General features: G+C 55.0%; 7 protein-coding genes across 7 annotated transcripts; 4 read left to right on the top strand and 3 right to left on the bottom strand.

The window, feature by feature from the left end:
* Positions 1-34: 34 nt before the first annotated feature.
* Positions 35-3747, bottom strand: BDY17DRAFT_320099 (Sodium/calcium exchanger protein-domain-containing protein; the record flags this gene model as incomplete). Its single annotated transcript, XM_033736384.1, has 3 exons — positions 35-136; positions 203-3471; positions 3528-3747. 3 exons carry the CDS (start codon positions 3745-3747, stop codon positions 35-37), a joined length of 3591 nt encoding a protein of 1196 aa, XP_033594136.1.
* A 2309-nt stretch (positions 3748-6056) lies between these two features.
* On the top strand, positions 6057-13353 carry BDY17DRAFT_350454 (uncharacterized protein). The gene is made up of 10 exons (XM_033738185.1): positions 6057-6905; positions 6959-7091; positions 7148-7191; positions 7248-7819; positions 7877-8127; positions 8184-8330; positions 8388-9685; positions 9738-10029; positions 10087-10251; positions 10311-13353. The coding sequence occupies exons 1-10, from the start codon at positions 6394-6396 to the stop codon at positions 13233-13235; spliced, it is 6339 nt and encodes a 2112-aa protein (XP_033594135.1). The 5' UTR covers positions 6057-6393; the 3' UTR covers positions 13236-13353.
* A 177-nt stretch (positions 13354-13530) lies between these two features.
* BDY17DRAFT_13638 (uncharacterized protein) lies at positions 13531-14944 on the top strand. Its single transcript, XM_033729471.1, has one exon. The coding sequence runs from the start codon at positions 13640-13642 to the stop codon at positions 14843-14845; it is 1206 nt and encodes a 401-aa protein (XP_033594134.1). The 5' UTR covers positions 13531-13639; the 3' UTR covers positions 14846-14944.
* On the bottom strand, positions 14876-16584 carry BDY17DRAFT_306934 (ASST-domain-containing protein; the record flags this gene model as incomplete). Its single annotated transcript, XM_033735074.1, has 3 exons — positions 14876-15903; positions 15958-16188; positions 16248-16584. The coding sequence occupies 3 exons, from the start codon at positions 16582-16584 to the stop codon at positions 14876-14878; spliced, it is 1596 nt and encodes a 531-aa protein (XP_033594133.1).
* Positions 16585-16919: 335 nt separating this feature from the next.
* On the top strand, positions 16920-19127 carry BDY17DRAFT_13603 (major facilitator superfamily domain-containing protein). Its single transcript, XM_033729466.1, has 8 exons — positions 16920-17460; positions 17519-17593; positions 17653-18092; positions 18146-18339; positions 18392-18519; positions 18570-18625; positions 18677-18763; positions 18821-19127. Exons 1-8 carry the CDS (start codon positions 17013-17015, stop codon positions 19004-19006), a joined length of 1614 nt encoding a protein of 537 aa, XP_033594132.1. The 5' UTR covers positions 16920-17012; the 3' UTR covers positions 19007-19127.
* A 120-nt stretch (positions 19128-19247) lies between these two features.
* On the bottom strand, positions 19248-20072 carry BDY17DRAFT_320095 (uncharacterized protein; the record flags this gene model as incomplete). The annotated part of the gene is made up of 1 exon (XM_033736383.1): positions 19248-20072. One exon carries the CDS (start codon positions 20070-20072, stop codon positions 19248-19250), a length of 825 nt encoding a protein of 274 aa, XP_033594131.1.
* Positions 20073-20530: 458 nt separating this feature from the next.
* On the top strand, positions 20531-22422 carry BDY17DRAFT_289198 (uncharacterized protein). Its single transcript, XM_033732321.1, has 2 exons — positions 20531-21546; positions 21599-22422. Exons 1-2 carry the CDS (start codon positions 20602-20604, stop codon positions 22127-22129), a joined length of 1476 nt encoding a protein of 491 aa, XP_033594130.1. The 5' UTR covers positions 20531-20601; the 3' UTR covers positions 22130-22422.
* Positions 22423-22550: the final 128 nt, after the last annotated feature.

The following is a 22550-nucleotide window of genomic DNA, read 5'->3' as shown; positions in this document are numbered from 1 at the left end:
TCTATAAAAGCAGGCAAGTTCAACCATCTACACATCATTGGGGATATGCCCTCCCCTTACCCGCCGACACGAACGTCTGCTGGAATGTTGGGCTCGAGCCCAGAGCGAGCGGATCATCCGGGAGGAGATTGTTAGTCTGCGGTCGCATCAGCACAAGCTCAAATGCTTTGAAAATTGAACATGCAGAGGGGAGGCTACTCACATCCATGTGGTCGAAGCCACTGAACCAGAACCCGACGACAAACACCACGTACGTGAAGATCAGCGTGCTGCCCTTGAAGTAATTGCTCTTGCCCTCGGCCACCACCCAGCCCATGAAAAACACGCCCAGAATCACCACGACCATGTCCCACTGTGGGAAGATGAGCGTGAACGAGTATTGCAGCACCTGCGCATCGGGGACATCGAGGAAGTACCAGCCATAAACGGCGGAGAAGACGACGACAGTGGGGATCTGCAGGAGCATGACCTGCAGCGCGTACGAGCTGCCGATTTCCATGGACAGCGCGACGTTGCCGTTCATGGCGAAGGCGATGGCGTTGAGGAATTCGGTGGTGTTGGGCACGAGCGCGAAGAGCGTGATGCCGAGGAACTTCTCGTCGACGTCCACGTTCGACAGCACGGCGTCGACGGTCGAGACGAGGATCTCGGCGATGATGGCGTAGGCGATGGTGGCGGTGAAGAGGATGGTGTAGGACTTGACGCGCGACCAGTTGGGCGCATCGTGCCCGCCCTCTTCCTGATGGTCGTGGGGGTCTTCTGGCGGAGCCGCAGCGGCCCCGGTGACGGTGCGTTGAAGGTCTGATTCGAAGCCGAGCGTACTAGGTTCTTGCGCCGGGGGGTGATGTTTAACGGTATCCTTTGACGCGTCCTTTGAATCCTTCGTATCCTTGCTTGACGCGGAGCTTTGGTGACGGGGCAGTGCCTGACTGCCGCTGCCCATGAAGGAGGGTTTCCGCGTGGCTTTCGCGGTCGCATCTCGCGCAGCCACTGTCGCCGCCATCGCCGCCATCTCGGCGATTTCCTGGACCAGTGCTCGGTTGTCTTCGACGCTAAGGCCTTGGATACGCTGTCGGAGCGCGGGACCAGATTCTTCTTCAGGCGACTTGGGCGGCACCATATGAGGCGTAATCACGCTGTCGTCCTGTCTCCTCACCGTTTGAGACGCGCTGTTACCGACCCCGGCTTGTTTCAGGCTCTGATTTAAGATGCGCTTATACATCTGTGAATCCCTGACATTCCCGACGCCAAGCGTAGCAGCAGTCGACTGTCGCGTCAGCGTAGCTCGCGCAGATTCCGGCATGGGAGTCGATGAGCTGAGATGTCTCTCCTCGACTCTGTGCGCCGCCTGCTCCATTTTGACGTCCTTCTTTTCGTCGGGTTCATTGTTCCAAATCACTGCAGCGTGCGTTCTGAGGGTAAATAATAGGCCGACGATGTAGCTGATGAACAGAAGCAGGCTGACGGCCCAAATAAATGGCTGTACTGCTTCCTGGTAGAAGCGAGAACGAATAGCCGGCGTTTGCGAGAAGTAGCATCTGCGACAGTCTCGGCCGGAGTCGGTGGTGTCCAAGCACTGGTGACATTTCATCTCGTGGCTGCCGTAGATTTGGTAGAATAGCGTGGGAGTAAAGGCGCCGATGACGGCGAATAGAAGCATCGTCGTGGTGGCGCCGGCCGACTTGACATTGAAGCGCTGCGTCTTGCGCTTGATGGCGCCGAAGCACATGCTGATTCCGGGCAGGAATAGTATGCCGGCGAAGATGGAGCCAACGATGGAGCCTTCGACTAAGGCGGACTTGCCTTGCATGAGAGCAGCGCAGTAGAGGAACACTTCCACGATGGTGGCGAAGGCGGCGTTGACCGTCGCACCGACACCCATACTGCTCTGGGCGGAGATCGAAGCGACAGCCTGGCCGATGAAGTAGGCCAGTGGAATGATCGAGGCCAAGGCGAGCGCAAAGACAAATCCCTGGTTTGTGAACCACGCGACGATCCCCAATTGCTTGAAGAGCACGTAATAGTCGAAGATAACGAAGAAGACCAGGGCGAGCAGGTTGATGAGGAAGACGTTGGTGCCGTCGACGGTGTACTTCCAGTATCTCAGCCCGACTGCACGGTACGTGCACAGCAAGATGCTGCTGCCAGATGTTCCACGATCCACTCCTGAACGCATGTAATGGCTGTCTGTGTGGAAGCTCATGGCCAGGGGGTGGCGGCGGAGATGATAGAAGAGAAGGAGCGTCACTTTGCCCATGGGGATGGTGAAGACGAAGAACCAGCAGATGCAGCTAACCAAGAAGAGGCATGGCGTGATGAGAAAGTAGAAGGAGAGGAAGAAGATGACCCTCCCAAGATTCCACTTCCCACGTCCGAACAGTCTCTTCTTCGCCTTGTTCCGCAGGCGTTCGGCCGGACTACTCGGTCGTTGTGGCCTTCCAAGCAGGCTGTCGTTCTCGTCAAGACCCGGGACTTCGTCCCGCCTGCGGCCAATGAGGGAGCGGTTGATGTCCGTGGGTCCAAAGAACAACCGGCCTTCCTCGAGATCGCCAGTCTGCCAACGCTCGTACTCGGTGATGCTTCTGCCCTCGCCCTCGTCCTCTTCCACGTAGGCTTCGTCTCGCTCCAGCCGAACGTATTTGCCGAATGGATAGAAGATGTAGTGGGCCAAACTGATCAGAACTCGGCCATACTCGTAGCATCCCGGAAATCGAAAGATGGCCAAGATCATGCAGACCAAGCCGCCGCTCGCTGCGACGAGGCATAGCCACCAACCGAAGATCAGAGTCCAGGCGAAGTTGAAGATGAACAGCGTGCGACTGACATTGCCGCCAGGGGCGCTGTGAATGTCACCTTCCGCGTTGCGTTGCACCGAGCGGCTCTTCTTGTACAAGGCCGGCTTCCAAATGCGTATGCCGAACGGGTGGGTTTCGTTGATAGCTTCTTGTCGGTCTTTCAGCGTGAAACTCTCTGCATCGCTCATGTCTGCGTCATCAGTGTCGGGGTCCGGGGATTCTTCTTCTTCTTCCTCCTCTTCTGCCTCCTCCCCACGCAACGTCTCTTCCGAATCGGCGTGGGGACGGTGCTCTGCACGCTCGACGGCGGGAGTGGTGACGGCGATGGCATCATGGCCTGTGGTCTCCGCCTCGTCCTCCCGCTCGTCGCTCTCCAGCGTGTGCAGTGCCGGCGGCATGGCCGCTGGGCGTCTTCGGATCGTGCTGTCGTGCCGTCTCAAGTGTCGGTCCCGATCGCCCCGATCCCGATCGCGGTCTCGATTGACGACTTCTCTTGACTGTGTTCGTGCCAATCGCATGTCGAGATCGACTTCCTCCGCATCGTCGTCGGTGGAGAAGATGGCACCACGGTGAGGGTGTGCGGAGGAGGGGGCCCTTCTGCCGGCACCGGGCCTTCGAGGGGTTTGTATGGAGGGGATGGTGAGTTGTTGCTGACCGGATTCGGTGCGCATCGAGCCTGGACAAGAGAAGTCAGCTTGCTGCGTGGACTTACGAGACGCTCGATCGGCTTACCATAGTCGATGCGCTGGGGTCGTGAGCGTTGTCTCTGTGAGTCACTGATGATACTGCTATAGCTGGCCTGCATGTCGGCGGTGCGGCCGGGCTCGCTGCCTACACCCGCGGAGCTGGTGCTGGTGCGCCTTGTGTCGGTGCCTGCACTGCGTTCGGGCGAGTGCACGACGCGTGGAGGGGCCGAGGCCCCATCCTGCCTTTCGGAAGGACGTTGATCCATGAGAAGAGATGATGGGTTGAGGAATTGCACGTGTGGCGGGGTCTCAAGTACGTGCAGTGTCAGACGTTGACATGCATATCACAACAGGCTGATAGCGGGCGAGGGATGCGGTCATCCTTCAACGCTGCTCGCTTCGCCGTGAGATGCGCGCTTGGCGGGGTGGAGGGAGATCAATGACGGCGATGGAGCGGTGTTCTTTCCTCCGACAGTGATTCGATGTGCTTTCCAACCGGTGTCATGGGATTGAAGCGCGTATGATGGAGAGCTTCGGGATTGAATGAATCGGGATTGATGCTTTTTAGGTTGCTATCAAGCTTCCGGCACCCACCCATGGATTGATGTCGTCCGCCTTACCTAACCAGTCGTGCACGGACTCAACCCAGGACTACTTCACGCAACTTGACTTCTTCCTCCGTCCTTCATCCAACCTGTCGCGGCCACAGAGCTGAGGCGAGAGAAAATCGCTGCTCACGGGCATCTGTCCAAACACTCGAACAGTGTCGTCGCTCCTCTCAGACCCTTCTCGCTACACTATGCGCGTGTTCCACCCTCAAGCTTGTGTGGAGAATCTGGTACGTCAGCCTTCCGTGATTCTTGTGCCGAGACGTAGTCTGTGGCCATTGTCATTGCAGAGAATCATACTCAATTGAAGCACTCTCCGTGGATGTGTGGTGATCTGGCGCTCCACCAGTCCATTACTCTCCACTCTCTTCTGTCTCCTCCTCCACTTCCTCCTCTTCTTGGCCAATCACCGCTTCGCTCATGTAGGTCGTATCGGGATCATTCCGAGTTATAGGCGAGGGAGGGGATCAAGTGTTGTATCGGACGCTGTACAGGACCCTTCTGCCGAAGCCAGACCGGCGTTGAATCCTTGCACAGTCAGAGTATATGCCTACCGCAGAAGCAGTAAAGGCCTTAGGCATCCCAAAAATGCCCACAATGCTGACCAGCCTTGCCGCCAGCTCAGCTGCCGGATCCCACTTTTCCTCGTCGAGCCATTCGCCTGGAAACTTTACATGACCGCTTTTCTCGTGCTTCTGCTCGCGTCATGAGTTCGAGAAATCGACGAAGACTTGGTGCTGCAGCTCGGTCTCGGGAAACACTAGTCTGACATCCTTGCAACCTTCTCCAGGCAGATCTGCGATGGTGGGCTTATCACGAGACCTTTTCCAGAACACTGGAGCCCGTAGCGAGCCTTCCATGTCGTCAGTTGTCTTGTCTTCGATATGCAACAATGCAAGACGACCACCGTTTGAATTACGAGCTTTCAGTCATGACAACGCGGATGGGAACCATGTCAACGACATGGCTAAATTCTCAAATGCTCTCCTCGTTGGGATGAAGGGTTGACTACGAGTTAATACCCTTGCCAACAGGCACCGGATGTTCGGCATCATCTTTTCTTACATCGCTAACGTACAAACCCCACAACATGCCGTGCCAACCTCGATACGGTGGGACGAGGCTACGTAGAACGGTGAAGATGCTGGTGGCCCGCTGGGTTACTCTGTTACTAAGGTGCTGAGGTGCAGATCGAAATGAAATCGCGATGCACGCCCCGCACCAAGAAGCGAGGGTGACGACCTAAAGAAGAAATTACACGATGGAGACATGCACGTGCATCCACAGCTCGTGAGTGACGATGGAAGTATTCAACGACCTCCAAGCATGATCTGCATGGACGGGCGGGGCTCCGTCAATTCGCAACCATTCGCAATCCTTCCCCCGCCACGCAGTCTGCGGCGCGCCCCGATCCACCCGTCTCGCGCATCTGTGCAGTTCCCCCATGCGGCAACGTCCACCTCCCCTCCCAACCATGCAGGGCACAGCATCTAGATCCACTCCATCGTATTCTGAGCTGCTTCCCACCAAGCCACCGCGGGCCTGCCGATCTCTTCCGGCACCTCTGCTCTCGGACCTGCCCGATGGGGACGCCGTTCGCTACCTCCTGCTGCAAGATACCGCGTTGACTTTCACCCTGCAGCGGCCTCTCCAGCGCACGGTGACCATGCTCAAGCTGTCGAGGCGTTTACCCTCAGCTTGGGATGGGACCACGTCGGCTTGTATGCCTGTCATTCTTCCGAAGGCGTTCGGCGAGCAGGCGCAAGACAGCCCATGGCTTGGGTCTCGACAGATCGAAATGTAGTGGCCTGATCTGGCGCTCGACTGCATATGGATGAGATGTGAGACCGTCTAGTAAGCATAACGTACGGCCTGCAGCACACAGCTACCCCGCCACCACCATCTGCTCACTCTGGCTCTGCTTGCATGTGCATTCCGTTCCGGGGCACGTTCGTCCACGTAAGTTACGCATTGTCCATTATCTCCCAACCCTGCAATGCCGTCCTTCAGCCTAGCGCCGCACCCGTGCTGGGAGGACGGCGATCCGGCACCAGTCATTCGTTCACAGGACGACAAGCACGGAACCGATACCCGTACGATCAGTGGAGAACGACTCCTCCATCGTGTGCTGGCTCGCAATTCCATTCGCCCATGTTGCTTGTACCCGTCAGATCCGAGGATCGTCAGAGATCCGAAGAAGGGATGGCGAGCTGTTTGAGGGCCGAACAGGCTGGGGGTCGACGCCATTGATCTCGCCACGGCTGCATATAACATGCTAGCTTAGGCCCAGAGCTTGGGAGCCACATGCCCTCGACGCCTTCTAAAAGACGACGCCCCCGCGGTGGCTTCGCTAAGAGACATCGTTGGGTTGAAAAGCTCTTAAACTTCTGCTGCTGCTGTTCCTCCTGCTGTTTTGAAGAGACAGAAGAACAACGACAAGAAATGGCTCCAGCTCGAGTCGTTTCTCCATCCGCGCCTCCGGCTACGGCTCCAGCGCCAGCTCTAGCCAGCCCTCCGTCCACGCCAGTACACGCGGGTAACTCCAATGGCGTCCACGAAGCCTCACCGGCGACAATAAAGTCGATGACTTCTGTGCGCTCTTCGTACACATCCCAATCAAAGCGAGTCGTTTCCGGGACCATGGACAGTTCATCGATGCATTTCATTCGCGAGACCGGTCAATCCTTGGGCAAGAAGGGTGCCGCGGAGTTGGGCTTCGGCGTTTTTGAATCCGTGTCAACCACGACTTTTATTGCCTTAGTGGAGTACATTGCAAACGTGCGGCTTTCGACGCTGCCTCATCGTGGATCGACATGGTGAGAGCCTCTGTTGCAGATTTTACTGAATTCGCTGCTCATTCAGCTTCCAGGGACACCGTTTTGATCAGAGCCCTCTATTTCGCTGAAAGGCAATATGGCTTTGAGAAGATCATGAAGAGCTTTGGCTCTGAGGACAGCGGAACTGCCAATCTTGCATACGGCTATTGCAAGCTTCTTCTCGAGGTATTGCAGTCATGACGTTTATCACTGGCGGCATAGATCGCTGATTTATTTTACAGCTCGGACCCGAGAACGCAGAAGCATTGGACAAGGCATTCGCTGTGTAAGTTATCACATTGCTGAACAAACTAAATCCCGCCTGCTGACCGTTTCTCAAAGCCTGTACAAACATGCTCTCGATGTTGCAGCTCTTCTCTGGCGTACTGAGGTGGTCACAACCACACCGCTTATCAGAGAGCAACTCGCATTGATGTACGGAGATTTGCTCACTCTAACATCCGTGGTGGCGACTCGGTATTACAAGGTTGTCCAGGGCACCGCATCGACAACAATGACTCTGGACATCTACGACGTGTGCCACGACGTCATTCAGAGCTTCCGCGATCGCCAGGAGACCGTAATCGACCTCATCTGGGCCCACCAGGCTCAACTGGAGGGACTGGATTTGACCACTGGCCTCAGTACAAAGTCGCTGAGGCGTTGGCTGCTCTCGATGGACACGGTGCAGACCACGCTCACACAAGACCACACCATCTACCTGGTTGGACAGGCAGAGTCGACATGCTTGTGGTTCCAAAAACCTCTGGGCGCTTTCGTGCAAGGACACCGTAAAGTCATGGCAGTCACGGGGCATTCTGGCTCCGGCAAATCGGTCCTCGCTGCTTCGACTGTGGAACGATTGCAGAGGCCTCTTGGACGCAAGACCTTCTCGACGTTGTATTACGCTATTCGTAAGTCCTCTCGTTCCCTGCCTGGATGAGCCTTTCACACGGTTAACACCGCTGTAGCCTCGGATGCCCATGCTGCAACCACTCCGATCTCCATCCTCAAGTCATTGCTCGCCCAGGTCCTCGATCTTCGCATCGGCGATATGCAGACGTATCATGCTGTCGCTCGAGCCTACGAACACTGCACTGTCACGGGTGACGTCAAGGTCTATGAAGACCATCTGTGGGAGGCGCTGGCCGAGGCTTTCAAGCAGTCGCTGGACAACGCCAGAGACCTCATCGTAGTGATTGATGGCCTTGAGGAGATTCATGTAAGTCGATGAACATGGGAAATGATATGAAGGAAAGCCTTGCTAACGTTTACGAGGGTGGCAAAACTCCGGCTCAGGCCGTTTTCGACAGACTTGCCGACATTGTGTGCGATGGCAAGCGAGTGAAGTTGATTGGACTTGCCACCAGTCTTTCGATGCCATCGGGCATTGATACGACACATGTCACAATCACTCGCGAGGAGGTAAGTTGGCTTCTCTTTGCACTTTCCGCTCCCATGCTGAGCTTCGTTCCGAAATAGGTGCACGAGGACATCCGCGCAGTCAGCCTTCGAGCGTTGTCACACTCCCACCATTTCCATCACCGCTCTTCCGAACAGGACCAGGTCTTGGATCGCATTGCGAGAATTGCGGGCGAGTCCTTCGTCTTGGCCATCCTCGTTTCAGACATCTTGCACCACTTGAAGAGCTATGAGGAGATTGTGAAGACTCTCGAGCACTTTGAGAAGACCAAGCCAACCGTCCAAGATCTGGTACACAAGGTCTTCTCCCGACATGAGCCTTCCTCCACCACCAGGACCGTCTTGGGCTGGATGGTGCATGCAGAGCGTCCTTTGACGATCTCCGACATGGAACGATTGTTCACCCATGGCCACAAGCCGGAGCACGGCATCAATGTGCACCACGCACTAGAACATATCCGGCACATCTTGGCCGAAGGCGACTACCTCGCACGCTTCAAACATCGATCCATCCACGAGAGCGTCTCCGCCCTCATCCACAGCGGCAAGATCGTGATTCCCGATGAACACAAGCAAGGCGATCTTCTCATTCGGGCCCTTCACTACGCGAAAGCCGTCCTGCGAGACGATCCAGAGCCCGAGCTGGGAGACATCGGATTCGAGCTCACCGATCGCATTTTCCGCGAGCACCCACTGCTGCCGTACGTCATCATTTACTGGACGACGACCCTTAAACATCATGGCGAGAAGCATCCGAAGGAACTGACCGCCGCGCTGCCGACCGTTACGATCATGGCATTGATCGAACGCATTGTCTGGGCTCACGAGGTGCCTTTCATCCAAGCGGTGGAGATGCACAAATTCGCCATCCAGATCCGTCAGACACACCTTAAGGATCATGAGCGTATCACGCTCCAATCCATCCTCAACGCTGCCCTCATCTATGATGATTTGGGACAGGTGACCGAGGCATCCCGACTGTACTACCAGTGCACCAAGATTTCGCATCGTCTCCAGCTGGATGTCTTGTCTTTGGAGTTGGGACACCGCTTCTTGCGTGTCTCCGAGACGCTCGTCGACACGAAGCGGACTGAGATCATGACGTATCGTGAGGAAGTCTACTTGATCGTCATTACTCTTCTCGTGAAGATTCACGGCAGCTACTCGATGGAGGTTATTCGCATGCGGACCCTCCTCGCGACTTTCTACGAGCACATTCAAGAGAAGGAACGCGCGGCGGCGATCTATGAGTTGATCCACGAAGCTACCATTCATGTCCATGGGAGGGACTCGGATGAAGCTCGAGGTATCTCGGACCACCTCAGGGTTGTGTTGGGCAGGACCAGGGCGGAAGAAAAGTATGTTGATCGCCGCTCACCTTTTGATTCTGAACTAATCATATCGACACAGGATTGAAACCCTCAAAGAGTCCATCTTCGATGATGTGGAAGACGCGATTGACGTTGATTCCCTCGACATCGTCATGATCCACGACCGCCTCAGGATCGCGAAGACTGAGCGAGAGTTCGTCGAGCTCTGGCAAGTGGTGTCCACAACGGCACGCTCAACAACGGCGATCGAATGGCATGAGATCAACATCGATGTTGCCACGTCTTACTCGAAGTTCTTGATCAGCCAGAAGCGCACCACCGAGGCCTCGGCAGTACTGTGCTCCGTGAGTCGAGAGTACCAGTATCATCATGTATGTTGCCTCACAGTGTATCCTGTCAGCATGCAAGCTTGCTAATTGTCCTCTAAGGCTTCCTTGTTTGAGAGCATTTCTACTCGACTGAGCACCGTTGCGACCTCGTTGACGGAGCTGGGCCTCTTCACCGCGGCACTTACTCTACTCAAATCGACGGTCCACTTCCACCAGAGTGCCCACAAGGAAGAGACGGTTCGGACTACTGAGATCCAACGCCAGGTCAGCTTTCAATAAGAACACCGCCTTTTAATCTAAAAGTGTTACTGACATTGTGTTAGATATCTGTCGTGGAGACCAGACTGGTTGAAACTACATCTGTCGACCAGCATACCGACATCCTGGAGCGGATCTTTCGTACTGCAATCAGTGACACGACAAAGACCATTGATATCAAAGTGGTCACGATGGCCAGGACTCTTGCTTCTCACCACGTGGATCGTTTCGAGGTCCGCGAGAGTGTCGAGATTGTCAAATTGCTCCTGAGCCGTGTCTGGCCATCGTTCTTGACCAGCACCTCCAGGAATGTGGAGTTGACCACCGTCTTCCAGAAAGAGACGCTTGACCTCATCTTTGATTTCCTGGTCCCAGGCTACAAGCGACTCAGAGAGCCGGCAAACGTCGAATGGGCTCTGTCGGGAGTGTTCCTTGCCGCCATCACGGCGAAGACTGTGGACTTTGTCCTTATCAGTCGCCTGCAGACTTTGCTCCTGCAGCACTATGACGAAGAACACCAGCCAGACAAGGCTATTGTCACTCTGCAGAGAGTCGTGGCTGTGCGCCGCGCCCACCTTGGAACCACCCACGAGGATACGATCAAGATTCTGTACGAACTTGCACGCCGAACTCATGAACGAGCTAGGATCTATCCGGGCTGGATCGACTTCTACCTCCAGATTGTGTCGTCTCTCAACAAGAGCAACGACGTCTGCCACCCTCAAGCCCTCGAAGCCCTTGAGATTGTCGCAGCGACTTATTGGACAGACGGTCGGTATCACGATGCAGTGGCCTGCTACAGAGTCATTTGGAACACTCTCGTCAAGGAGCCAAAACAGCATGCCAAATTTTTGCAAGCCACGTTCGTGCAGCAGCTGTACGAGCGTTACTATATGTGTCTCGAAAGGACCTCTGCCAGGTACGAGACGCTGTACCAGGTGACCAAGCAGTACCACAGTACCACCGTGGTGATCTTCGGTGAGCAGTCCGAAGTCACGACGAGGGCGATGCTATCCCTCGCACGGGTGTCCAGCACAAACGAACAACATCATTCGGAAGCCAGGAGCCTGTACGAACGGATCTCGAAGACTTCGTCTTCTACCTTTGTTCACTTGGCCGAAGTGCAGACGGCATTGACAGTCTTCTTCGCCCGCGAAATTATCCGCGCCCAGACTTCTACCACGGTCAGTTCGGAGACGTTGGAAAGCGCTCAATCTCGCTCTCTTACGGAGTACCGATCGTCCGTGTCGAAGTTTGGATACAGCAGCACTTCAACCCTGTCCACCCTGCACCAGACGGCGGTTTTGTACTACAAGCAAGGCAAGACGGATGTCGTCACCAAGGAGCTCACAACTGCGACGACGGAAATAATCACCAAGGAGACGTCGTCGAGCAAGCTCATCGAGGCTGCAGAATCGATCGTGACCACCTTCCAAGCCACCAAGACCACGACATACCTCGAGACCATGATCGCCGAGATCCATCGCCAGGTGATCTGCAAAGACACCACCAATTCAAAGAGCTGGGGATTCGATTTGACAAAGTACGGTCGTGGTGTACTTCCATTCTTGGCTGCATTGATTGTCAGATCCTCTGTGGACACAACCATCTCGTTCTCCAATGTCATGGCCGACCTCCTCACCGAGCTGTTCTACTTTGACGAGTATCGCCACATGGTCCACTCCAACGCAAGCCTCCAAGCGATATTGCTGTCGGCCAGCGCTCTTCGAGCGTTCCTTCTCAGGATTCATCGACATGATGCTGTCGCCTCGCTCGACAAAGATGTCGCGGCTGTATTCATCGCCAGGGATGGTTCCAAGCTGAAGCTGCTCAGCAAGGAATCTGCTCGCCTATTCATGGTGGCCATCATGGAGTACCTCGGTGTCCACCGCCGTTCGCCTTTTGTCCGAGCCGTGGTGCTTGCATCCAATGGGAGCATCGCCAAGCTCATGGCAGCTGGGTCGTACGCCGAGGCCTACGACATCGCGAACTGCGCTTTCGAATTCGCCCTCGAGAACGACGCCTACACCGGAGCGAAGGGCATCGGACATGGATTCAACCTCGCTTCCACTCTTGCGGGTATCGGATACTCCAAGACACCCAGCGATGCCAACCTTCGCAGACAGATGCTGCAGCTGTCGAACAAGATCGCCAGGAAAGTGTTGGATGTGTGCAAGCACCAGAACATCAAATTCACCGAGATCAACCTGCACGATCTCAACCGTCTCGTCGAGCTGTTGGGCGTGCAAGAAGACTACGAGACGCTGGAGTCGTTGCTCACAGCGCTGTGGAACACGCGCGAGGCGCACCGAGACTGGTCGTCGACGACAATGGACACCCTGGGCAAGGACTTGATCTACGCTCGCTACCTCTCCGGCCATCCCTTCAAGGCTCTCCGCCTCTGCGAAGACATCGCGTACAACCAACGCCGCACTCACGGCCTGTCGAGCCCGATTACCCGAAAGGTCAACGTCTTGCTTGCGGAGCTGTACTCGTCGATTGGACTATGGTACTTGCAGCAAGGCAACAAGAGCCAGACAAACGTCGATCTCGCCAACCAGTACTTCGCCAAGGCATTGGCGGTGCATGAAGAGACGCTGCGGGTGGCGGTCGGCGTGGAGCGTACCCCTGGAGAAGTCGTCGATGACGACGATTGGGACACAACGGGTGATATCTTGAGGGAACACGGCATCATTGTCGGCACGGAGAGCACGAATGGCTCCTCGGCAGTCGACACAGTGGCGGAGAAGAATGTGGCCAAGACGCATCTCCGCCTCCTCAAGCTGGCCGTCCAACGTCTTGGAGGATGGCCTGGCGCACACGGCGAGCATGAGATGCTGGTGCATCAAGTGCAGAATGCGTTCCCGGAGACGAAGGAGCTGCAAACGCCGGACAAGTGGCAGATCAAGGGGTTTGGGCAGGGGAAGGCTGAGAGTAATGAGGGCACGTTTGCGAAGGTGGGTGAGTGGAGGTTGTTGGAAGCCGTTTAGTTGTGCGTTGTCTGCATTCGCGTTCTGAGGGTTGATGGGTATTTCGCAATTGCTTTAATGATTTAATCGTGGGGTTTGGGCAAGGACGTAATTAGGGATCAAAAGCGTTGCAATTTCGTTCTCGACACTGTCATTCATCTCTACAAGTAGGCCCGAGCAAAAATCGTCTCATCGCAGGGCAGACAAAGCACTGCACGTGACTATCTGCAGTTTCCCAATTCTGCGTTGCGGCTGCCTGAGGCCGAGACTGCGCGACCTCAGCTGACCAGCCGGTAGATCAAGGTTGGACTTCCATCGAAATACGAGATCAACAACGCATGATGGCATGACAAACTTGCTTCTCCTGACATTTGCTCATGTCTGCTATTGTCATGCCCGGTTAGCCAGCATCGAGGGCCGGCAGCATGGTGCTCAGGAGATCTCATAAGAAATCCCGACTCGGGTGCCTGACATGCAAGCAGCGACGGGTGAAATGCGACGAGAGTGGACCTCCATGCGGCCCTTGCGAAGCGAGAGGCTGTGAATGCGAGTATGTCCAGGCTAAAGGAGTGCCCACACAGCGACGATCCGAGCCTGTCAACGGCAGCAACCAGACCACTCCTCAACAGCGTTCTCCGGCCAACTGGTCGCATTCCGAACGCCTTCTCGAACTGGAACTCATGCAGCAGTGGACATCGAAAACATTCAAGAGCTACTGTGGCACCATCGAGGATGAGTATCACAATTGGCAGGTCTTCTTTCCCAAACTCGCGCTCAAGCACGACTGCTTGCTCGATGGTCTGTTCGCCATGTCGGCGTTGGAAATCGGAGCCTTCTCGGAGCACAGCGATTCGCAGGACTACATCGACGCCGCGCTAGAGTATCAAAATCGAGCGAGCGCGAAGCTACGAGAGGCGCTGTCAAATGCCGACTTCGAGACTATGCCCCAAGATCGACATCAGGCGTTGTGGGCGTTGTCCTCGATTCTCATGGTGCTCGCTTTGGCCATGCCTCCATATGCTGTGCAGCCTCTAAGCGGAAAGTACAGCATGCTCGACCACATCCTCACCTATCTGGAGCTACTCAAGGGCTTCGCCGTCATCGCGATGGCAAAGGGCAATCGCATCAAAGACGATCCAATGCTGAACAAGTACAAAGAGTGGGATGAGCTGGAAAGTCTCCCCGTGAGGCCGGAAATCCAAACCGCTTTTGATAGGCTCAAAGCTTTGAACGAGGAAACGTACGGGGAGGGCCGCGCCTCGGGCTTGTGTTCGGAGCTCGTGGCCATGACCAACCACGCCGCTTGCAGACGTGCCATCTTTTTCTTGGAGCAGTGTCATGCCAAATGCTCCGAGTCGCACACCCGGGCGTATGGACTTGCTTGGCCGGTAATGGCGGGAGAGGATTTCATTGCGGCAATGAAGGCGAAAGAGCCTCTAGCGCTGCTAATTTTGATGCATTGGGGCGTGTTTATTGAGAAGCAAAGCTATGGGATTTGGTATGTGGAGCGCGTGGGAAAGCACCTGGTTGAGGATCTTTCGAACGAAATCTCCCTGCTTGACAACGTCAAAGCGAGAGATGCAATTAGCTGGGTGAGACAGCAGGTCGAATTGGACGTGGTGGCTAGCTGATCACCGCTTCTGCCGTGTGGGCGGCTCTATCTATACCAGCGGATACTGTTCGGCATCGTTCTGGAACGATGTGTATCTCCTGCCCGGTTCAACTTTCAGGATCTCCGGACGACTAGGGGCAAGACGTGTAGTTCTGAGGATGCTGTCAGACGCCCCGATGGCCTCCGCGGACACGAACAGAATATCCTTCTCAGGCACATGCAGAGACGTCTCGAAGCTCTTCCGCGTCACATCTCCAAGATGCGTACGTTTCCCGTCATCATCGTATCCAAAGAACCTCCAAGTGTGCGTCTCAGTGTCTCCATTCCAGCTCACGTAGATGGAAACTGTTTCGTCGTCCACGAATGCCGCGATCGCAGGATCCTCATTCGGAAGGCCGGTCCAATTGTAGCGATATGCACGGTAGTTCTCTACGCCCAAATCGAGGAAGCCCGAGTCCATGTAAGCGTGGAAGATGGCGGTGCCGTTAGGCAAATACTCAGTCATGGCGCCTTCGGACCCCCAGTTGACCAAGACGTTCCGATTCGGCAACACCTGCGTGGAGCCTTGAGACTTGGACAGCAGTCCATCCGGGGGATAGAAGCCTTGTACCAGCTCCGCCGTCCAGCTGGTGGTGTTCAGCTTGATGATCTTCCCGCTACTGGTCTTTGCGGTATGGATTCCTTTCCCCGGCTCATCTTCCGATCCATGAGCGGAGTTGTCGTACAGGCTGATAATCTCGATATCACCTTCCTGGTGGAGGAAGCGGGCGTGATGCTGGAAGCAGAACTTGACGCCCTTCCCGAGCTTGAAGGAGCTTCGCTTGCCATCGAGACGCCAGATGATGGACCCGTCTGTTCCGTTGACTTTGTGCACAGTGCATGCGTCTCGGGCGGAGAGCAGATAATTACCCGCCTTGTCTTTGTCGACGGAGTTGATGTGGTAGTAGTCCCAGGCGTCGCTGCTGTTGTATCCTGACCCGGCCTGGCCAGGATTGATGGGGAGAACGCTCTCTGCTGGCGAGATGTGGTCCAGGCTAGACCATTCGAAGAGAACTTTGCCGGTTTCGATGTCGAGTTCTGTACAACTCGTCAGCAATTATTCAGAGATACGTCGACGTTCCTTCTTCATACCTTGGAAAATAGCATCCACAATCCACTGCTGATCGGGCTTTGCCCCGAATTTGGACAAATCGCGAGGCACGGGCTGGTAGATCTGGATCAGGGCGGTCTTTTCGTCGATCACGTGGAACTCATGCTTGTCGGAGATCTTGTGGTGCCCGGCTCGCAACTCGCGAATGGTCTCGTAGTGTTGATCCAGGAAGGTGATGTGGCCGTGGCCGTGTCCATAGAGAGGATTGTGATCTGGGACCGACTGGTTAGGTGACGCGAAGTTATACGAAAGACATATTGATCTGACTGACCACCCTCGAAAGAAGCGAGCACGTCTCGCCCATTCCATCGCACCTTTTGGAAGTTTGTGGCCCAGATGCTGTAATAGCCGTAGCCCGACCAAACGAGATCTCCATTGTCACGGAAGATGTAGGGTCCAGCCTGTCTGGGGCCGTACTGATGATGTGCATCGTCTTCGAATCCTGCAAAGGGGGCGACGAAGAGATAGCCTTGTTCTACATCCTTGGTTGCCGGGATTGTAATGTTGAGTCGTGGGACGGCTAGATCTGATCGTGAACGGAATTGCCAGTCGGCGAGGACAGCGGGGACCACGATGGCCAACAACGAATAGAGGAAAGAGAGACGCATTGTGTTGACTTGACTGCTGTGAGCTGATCATTCAATGGACAGGGAGCAGATTTAAATTATATACCAACACCATCCAAGCTTCCCATCATCGATCAATCGACGTCCCCAAACCTTGGCAGCTGAGGTCGGCAAAGCCATGCGATGCGATGTCATCCAACACGCCCCAAACTCTGCCCGTAGCGCATTGCGTGATCACCGCTTGACTCACGCCGATCGCCGCTCTTCTCATCAACGTGGATGAATCTTTTGCGGCCCGACGACGCGGTGGATGGAGCTCTTTCTGATGCGTTGCCATTGACGGGTCGTCGCTCAACGCGTATCAGGCTCTAAAAGTTTCCATCTCGTTGACTTAGCGTGGTCGACGCTGAACTTGGATTGCTTGCGGATCATTTTTCCTTCCCAATATCTGACAGTCCATTGCCTGCAGCATGGCTCCCCAACATAATGAAGAAGCCGAAACAGGCGCGGAAGCAGAAACCCCAGCAACGGAAAATACACCACTCCTACGAGAACCAGAAGAAGAGAGCTGGAAACCACCGCGAGGCTTCGTCTGGATCGAGCTGGCCATCTTCGCCAACGTCTTCCTCTACGGCTTCGACAGCACCATCACCGCCGCCACCTACGCGATCATCAGCTCCGACTTTGATGCTGCTAATACCGCTTCGTGGCTCACCACGTCCTACTTAGTGACCAGCACGGCCTTTCAGCCTTTGTATGGACGATTTTCCGATATTCTGGGCCGCCGGATATGTTTCTTCGTTGCTACCACGACGTTCGCTCTTGGCTGTTTGGGATGCGGCCTTGCGACGAATGTCGTTGTTCTTAATCTTATGAGGGCTCTTACTGGTTTTGGGGGTGGCGGGCTGATGACTATGGGTTCGTTTGCATCTAAACAGGCCGGTGAACCTCACGCTGACTGTTGACGAACTTGTAGCGACCATCGTCAACTCCGACATGATTCCCTTTCGACGACGCGGCATGTATCAAGCGCTTCAAAATACCGTCTGGGGTATGTCAACGATCTCTTACTGTATCTCAACGCCGAACACTGACGCAGAGACTGAACAGGCTGCGGCGCAATCTCAGGCGCATCCTTTGGCGGCTTGATCGCCGACTCCATAGGGTGGCGTTGGTGCTTCCTACTCCAAGTCCCCGTCTCGGCCATTGCATTGGGCGTTGGGTTCTTCGTCGTAGCCAACCAGGCCGAAGTGGATTCCGACAATCTCTGGAAAGGCATATGGGCCAAGGTGGACATCTCAGGCTCCCTGCTACTTGTGACTGCCCTTTCCGTGCAACTCCTCGCGCTGAGCCTCGGTGGCAATGAGCTGCCGTGGAGCAGTCCGTGGGTCATTGGCGCCTTGATTGGCAGCTTTGTGCTGCTCGGACTCTTCATTTGGGTGGAAGCGAGGACGTCCTCCATCCCCATCATCCCCTTGCGCATGTTCAGCGGTAGATTGTCAATCTCAGTGCAGTTGGCCAATCTGTGCGGTGGTATTGCGGCTTATGCGGTAAGACTCAGTGGGCCGAATACTCACCTATTGCTTTTGCTGACTTTCGATAGTACCTCTTTATGCTCCCGCTCTTCTTCCAGGTCGTCCTGCTGGACTCTGCAACCCAAGCTGGAGGTCGACTCGCGATCCCATCACTTGCTACGCCGATCGGTGGCCTGATCGCTGGGTTCACCATGTCTCGTTACGGCAAACTCATCCCCCTTATTCGAACCGGCTCAACGTTTATGCTGATTGGCAATGCTCTGTGAGTACCTCCTATCTACAGAATGGATGCAGAGAAATCTGACAGGTAGTAGGGTAACATCACTCAACTTCTACGACTCCACCTGGAAATATTACGTCTACATCTTCCCCTCCAACCTAGGGCAAGGCATCCTGTATCCGTCGACATTATTTACAAACATTGCCACTTTTGAGCATTCAGGTCAGACCCTCTATCTTCATAGCGCCTTGAAGACTGCTGACCCGGTCTAGATCACGCGGTAGCAGCTTCTACCGTCTACCTTGTGCGCTCATTGGGCACCGTCTGGGTATGAATTCCTGTATGGAAAGACTCCACACGTAGCTAACAATGATCATAGGGAGTCGCAATAACGGCATCCATTGTCCAAACAGTCCTCAAAAATCAACTACCGGCTGCATTGGGAGATATCAAGGGCAAAGAAGAGGTAAATTCCAGCCGATCAGATCTTTTTGCAAGATAATGCGTTGACATCAAATCACAGTTCATCGAGCAAATCCGGCACTCAGTCACTGCTCTCCGCGATCTCCCCTCGTCAGTCCAACTCCCGGCGAGAATGGTGTATTACGACGGTATCCGTTTTGCTTTCGCTGCGTCGACGGGCTTTGCTGCGCTTTCACTCATTGCTGCTTTGATGGCTAGCGGCAAAGGCTTGAGAAGTACGAAGTAGAGTATACAAATAGAGGAAAAGCGGCGATTCAGTTCAGCCGTATGTGGAGACTTCCATCGCTTTGCCGAATCCAGAAATTTTCTAAGGGACCTCCTGACCTCCCTTCAACCTCGCCTCCTCCGTGGCAAGCCAAGCGTGTATGCGAAACACTCATCGATCTGGGCTTGCCTCCAATAGAACGTTTGGTCGATACTTTGTTCAACGCGGGCTTCGTCCAACTCGTTATGGCAATCATCTTGTGTCAATTTGCTTCGCCATCGCTTTCACTTCCAGCCTCGTCTTCGTCGTCGCCGTCCCAATATTCCGCATCGACGTCGTAGTCGTCGCCATCAACGGGCACGTCGTCCATCCATTTGTTGGCAGCATATTCCGCAATCACCAACGCTACCCGCTCTTTCAACACATGGTACTTCTCTTCCAGCCAGTCTTCAAAATCATCGACGGCGGAATAGTCAGCGTAGAAGGAGTCGGGCTCAGTCACATCTTCCCAGCCTTTCAACGAAACAGTGGCCTGGATATCGCACTCGCCGTCGTACAGCATCATCTCCCGCCACGAAGCTTGGGCCGTAGAGGGCAACTGAGGTCGTTTCACGGGATTGGAGAGATCCTCGTAGTCGTCCAGCTCGCAGTGAATAGAGACCGATGGAGGGTGACTGTAGGAGTCCACCTTGAAACGGTCGAAGCGGGCGGTGAAGCTGTCGGTGCGGAGGACTCCGTTGCACAGGAATGGATGGAGGCGAATGCGAACGTCCCTCACTTTCTTCGAAGGCGGGTCATCGTCCCGTGGGGAGATATACATGGCTTTTCGGAGTCTGGAAGAGCTGTGGATGCTCGCATGGAATTCACGACTGACGCCTGTCGCGACGACTAAGGTCTTCAAAGCCTTGAGCTTATCGTATGTTTTGTCGTGGCAGTCGCTCTCGGAGACGTGCAGGAAGATTTTCTCTGCGAGCTCGGGGATGCCGAATACGCGCTCTGCGATGGAGGGTGTGGTGGTCATGGTGTGGTTTGGTAGGTCTCCAGGATTGTCGAGCTCGGCGTGGTGGGTGTCCGTATGGAGATTCATGTTTGCGGACGTCTGTGAGGTGGGAGAAGAAGGAGTGTAGTGGAAGATGGGAGATAAATATCAAGGCGAACTAGCGCACGGAAGCCTACATTCACGCTCCGCGTGTCACTTACATGCAAGGTTTGAGGTGTTTGGGATGATGCAAACGACATCGCAGTGAATGCATCTATTGGATGCATGGGCCGGGTCAGAGAAGTGATGGGGGCTGTCCATCGCTCTATCGGCGCAAGGTGACGGTCGGAAGGCATTGTGGATGTTATAGACGTCTGATTGTATCATGTCTAGATTGTCGCGATAATATACAGAGCGAAGTCAAACAATGCAGTCGACGCGGATGCAGCTGTCACGTTTCCCCACACATTCCTAGCGTGGCGGAGTGTGGGGGCGAGCCGACGCGTGTCCCTAGCGCCAACCTTAAAACCTCCGCTGCGACATCTCCAGGTGGGAGAAGGGATGGACACGGGGACATACACTCTCTCATGTCTATGTTACTAGACGATACCCCCAGCCTAGCCGGCGAGCACTGACGATGCATGCGGCGACAGCAGATGATGCACCGGCGACATCGGGCGAAGCGGCGAATACACCGGAACATGTTCCTACCACTTCAGCCCCACCCGACCCGGATTCAACCTCTGTAATCTCCTCCGCTCCTGCGACGGATGATTTGGAGCCTGTTGAGGCTCAGGCAACGTCCTTGAAGGCTGATGGGAATGATGCGGCATCCATACGGCCCGTCACACCGGACGCGACTACCTCGGCGCAAACGCAGCTTGCAGCGGGCGGCAGCAATGATACCGCAGACAATCCTGAGAGCGAGGAGCCCGCGCAGAAAGCTTCGCAGGGGGAGGTGATGCAAGGAGTAGAGGCTACAGACCAAGCACCCACCTCGACGCCGGCGAAAACAGAACCTCTGTCAGAGAAGACGCCAGCGCAAGCAGATGCAGCACAACCGCTCAAGCCCGAAGATACGATCCAGGTCACGCCGGCTTCTACGGGACGCGGCAGAGGGGGTGGTCGGCCGAGAGGACGAGGACGTGGAGGCGGAAGAGGCAGTAAGCGGAAAAGAGAGCGGGACGATGATGAGCTCACGGAAGACAGCGAGGTGTATACTCCCGTAGTTACGACTACGAAATCCGGGCGCTCAGTGCAGAAGCCGGCGGCATTCGTGCCGCCACCAGCGTCGCCTACTGCATCCAACAAGCGGAAGCGCTCGTATCGAAAGAATCCAGAGTCGGCTGTCTGCAAGGTTTGCCTGAGGGGAACAAGTCCGATCACGAATATGATTGTGTTTTGCGATGGTTGCAATACGCCATACCACCAGTATTGCCATTTTCCGCCAATTGAACAGGCTGTGGTCAACGAGCTTGACAAGGAATGGTATTGCAAGCAGTGTGAGAAGGAAAGAGTGCTCCCCGTACCCGAGTCTCAAGTGGCCAACTTCATCAGTGGGGAGGGAGCATCACTGGAGCAGGTATGTGCATAACGTTTTGGAAGTGACTAGTTCGGCCCTAACATCCGGATAGCGACAGCGATATTTTGCCAGCCTATCACCTGGAATGCTGGTCACGTTGTTAATCAGGGCAACAACATTGAAGCCCGATCTCCCGCTCTTCCCTCCCGATTTCCAGGCTCGCACAGGCTCAATTGGGCAGATCGCACAACATCAAGGCCCGTCAATTGGCGCAAATGGCCACACACATCCCGGAGCAGCATCCCACCCCGCCCAAATTTCCCACTCCATGCCAACACCAACAGCGTACCCTCAGCAAAGCCACTACGCCATGCCCCAACATTACCAACCCGCAACGGCCGGCGCCACACACATGCAGCCCCAGCAGCAGCACTACATGCAACACTATCCGCAACACCACTACGGCCCTGAAGTCCACCCTCCTAATTACCCCCGGCCTGGCCATGGACTTATGAGAACGCTTCCTGCCGCGCATGAAGATATGCAGTGGCTGGTCGACGATGGCGATAGGTATGGTGTGTTCAGCCATATGTATCAGGTCAATCCGCAGGGCAATGGGCCGATGAGAGGGCCGGCTCAATGATATCTTTCAACGCGGGGATGATGAGGGTTGGTGATTATGGTGTTATTTGTTACATTATGGAGGCATTTATGAGCTCATCTTGATGTGTGTATCAGTTGCTGATGCTATGTTATGAGGCATGGATCTGACAGAGCGCTGCTTGGAGCGTTGTGCATGGGGAGAAGTCAGTGATGGAGCTGTGTCTGGGGGTGAATGGGAAAATGTGTCGTCACGAGTGTCAGTATGCACGATCTCTTCTCTTACATTCACCAATTCAGCTGTGACTTACTACCATTCACATACTAGTCGTCACATCGCAAAGTGTCAAAAGTAGGCTGCTTCTTCCTTCAGACCTTTTCATCTTCACGGACACTTCCCCCATCGCATGCCATCGCAGACGGGGGATCTGCTCTTCAGCCTCTGCAACTTTAACAAAGACATC

This window comes from Neohortaea acidophila (genome assembly GCF_010093505.1).
Source record: "Neohortaea acidophila strain CBS 113389 unplaced genomic scaffold BDY17scaffold_1, whole genome shotgun sequence".
NCBI lineage: Eukaryota > Fungi > Ascomycota > Dothideomycetes > Mycosphaerellales > Teratosphaeriaceae > Neohortaea > Neohortaea acidophila.
This window is presented reverse-complemented; position numbering and strand designations above follow the sequence as displayed.

Coding starts and splice junctions, on each gene's coding strand:
- BDY17DRAFT_13603 (XM_033729466.1), top strand. CDS start 17,013: ATGGCTCCCCAACATAATGAAGAAGCCGAAACAGGCGCGGAAGCAGAA. Junction 18,520..18,569: donor TGCCACTTTTGAGCATTCAG/GTCAGACCCTCT, acceptor GACCCGGTCTAG/ATCACGCGGTAGCAGCTTCT. Junction 18,764..18,820: donor ATATCAAGGGCAAAGAAGAG/GTAAATTCCAGC, acceptor ATCAAATCACAG/TTCATCGAGCAAATCCGGCA.
- BDY17DRAFT_350454 (XM_033738185.1), top strand. CDS start 6,394: ATGCCCTCGACGCCTTCTAAAAGACGACGCCCCCGCGGTGGCTTCGCT. Junction 9,686..9,737: donor AGGACCAGGGCGGAAGAAAA/GTATGTTGATCG, acceptor ATATCGACACAG/GATTGAAACCCTCAAAGAGT. Junction 10,252..10,310: donor CTACTGAGATCCAACGCCAG/GTCAGCTTTCAA, acceptor ACATTGTGTTAG/ATATCTGTCGTGGAGACCAG.
- BDY17DRAFT_289198 (XM_033732321.1), top strand. CDS start 20,602: ATGCATGCGGCGACAGCAGATGATGCACCGGCGACATCGGGCGAAGCG. Junction 21,547..21,598: donor AGGGAGCATCACTGGAGCAG/GTATGTGCATAA, acceptor ACATCCGGATAG/CGACAGCGATATTTTGCCAG.
- BDY17DRAFT_13638 (XM_033729471.1), top strand. CDS start 13,640: ATGGTGCTCAGGAGATCTCATAAGAAATCCCGACTCGGGTGCCTGACA.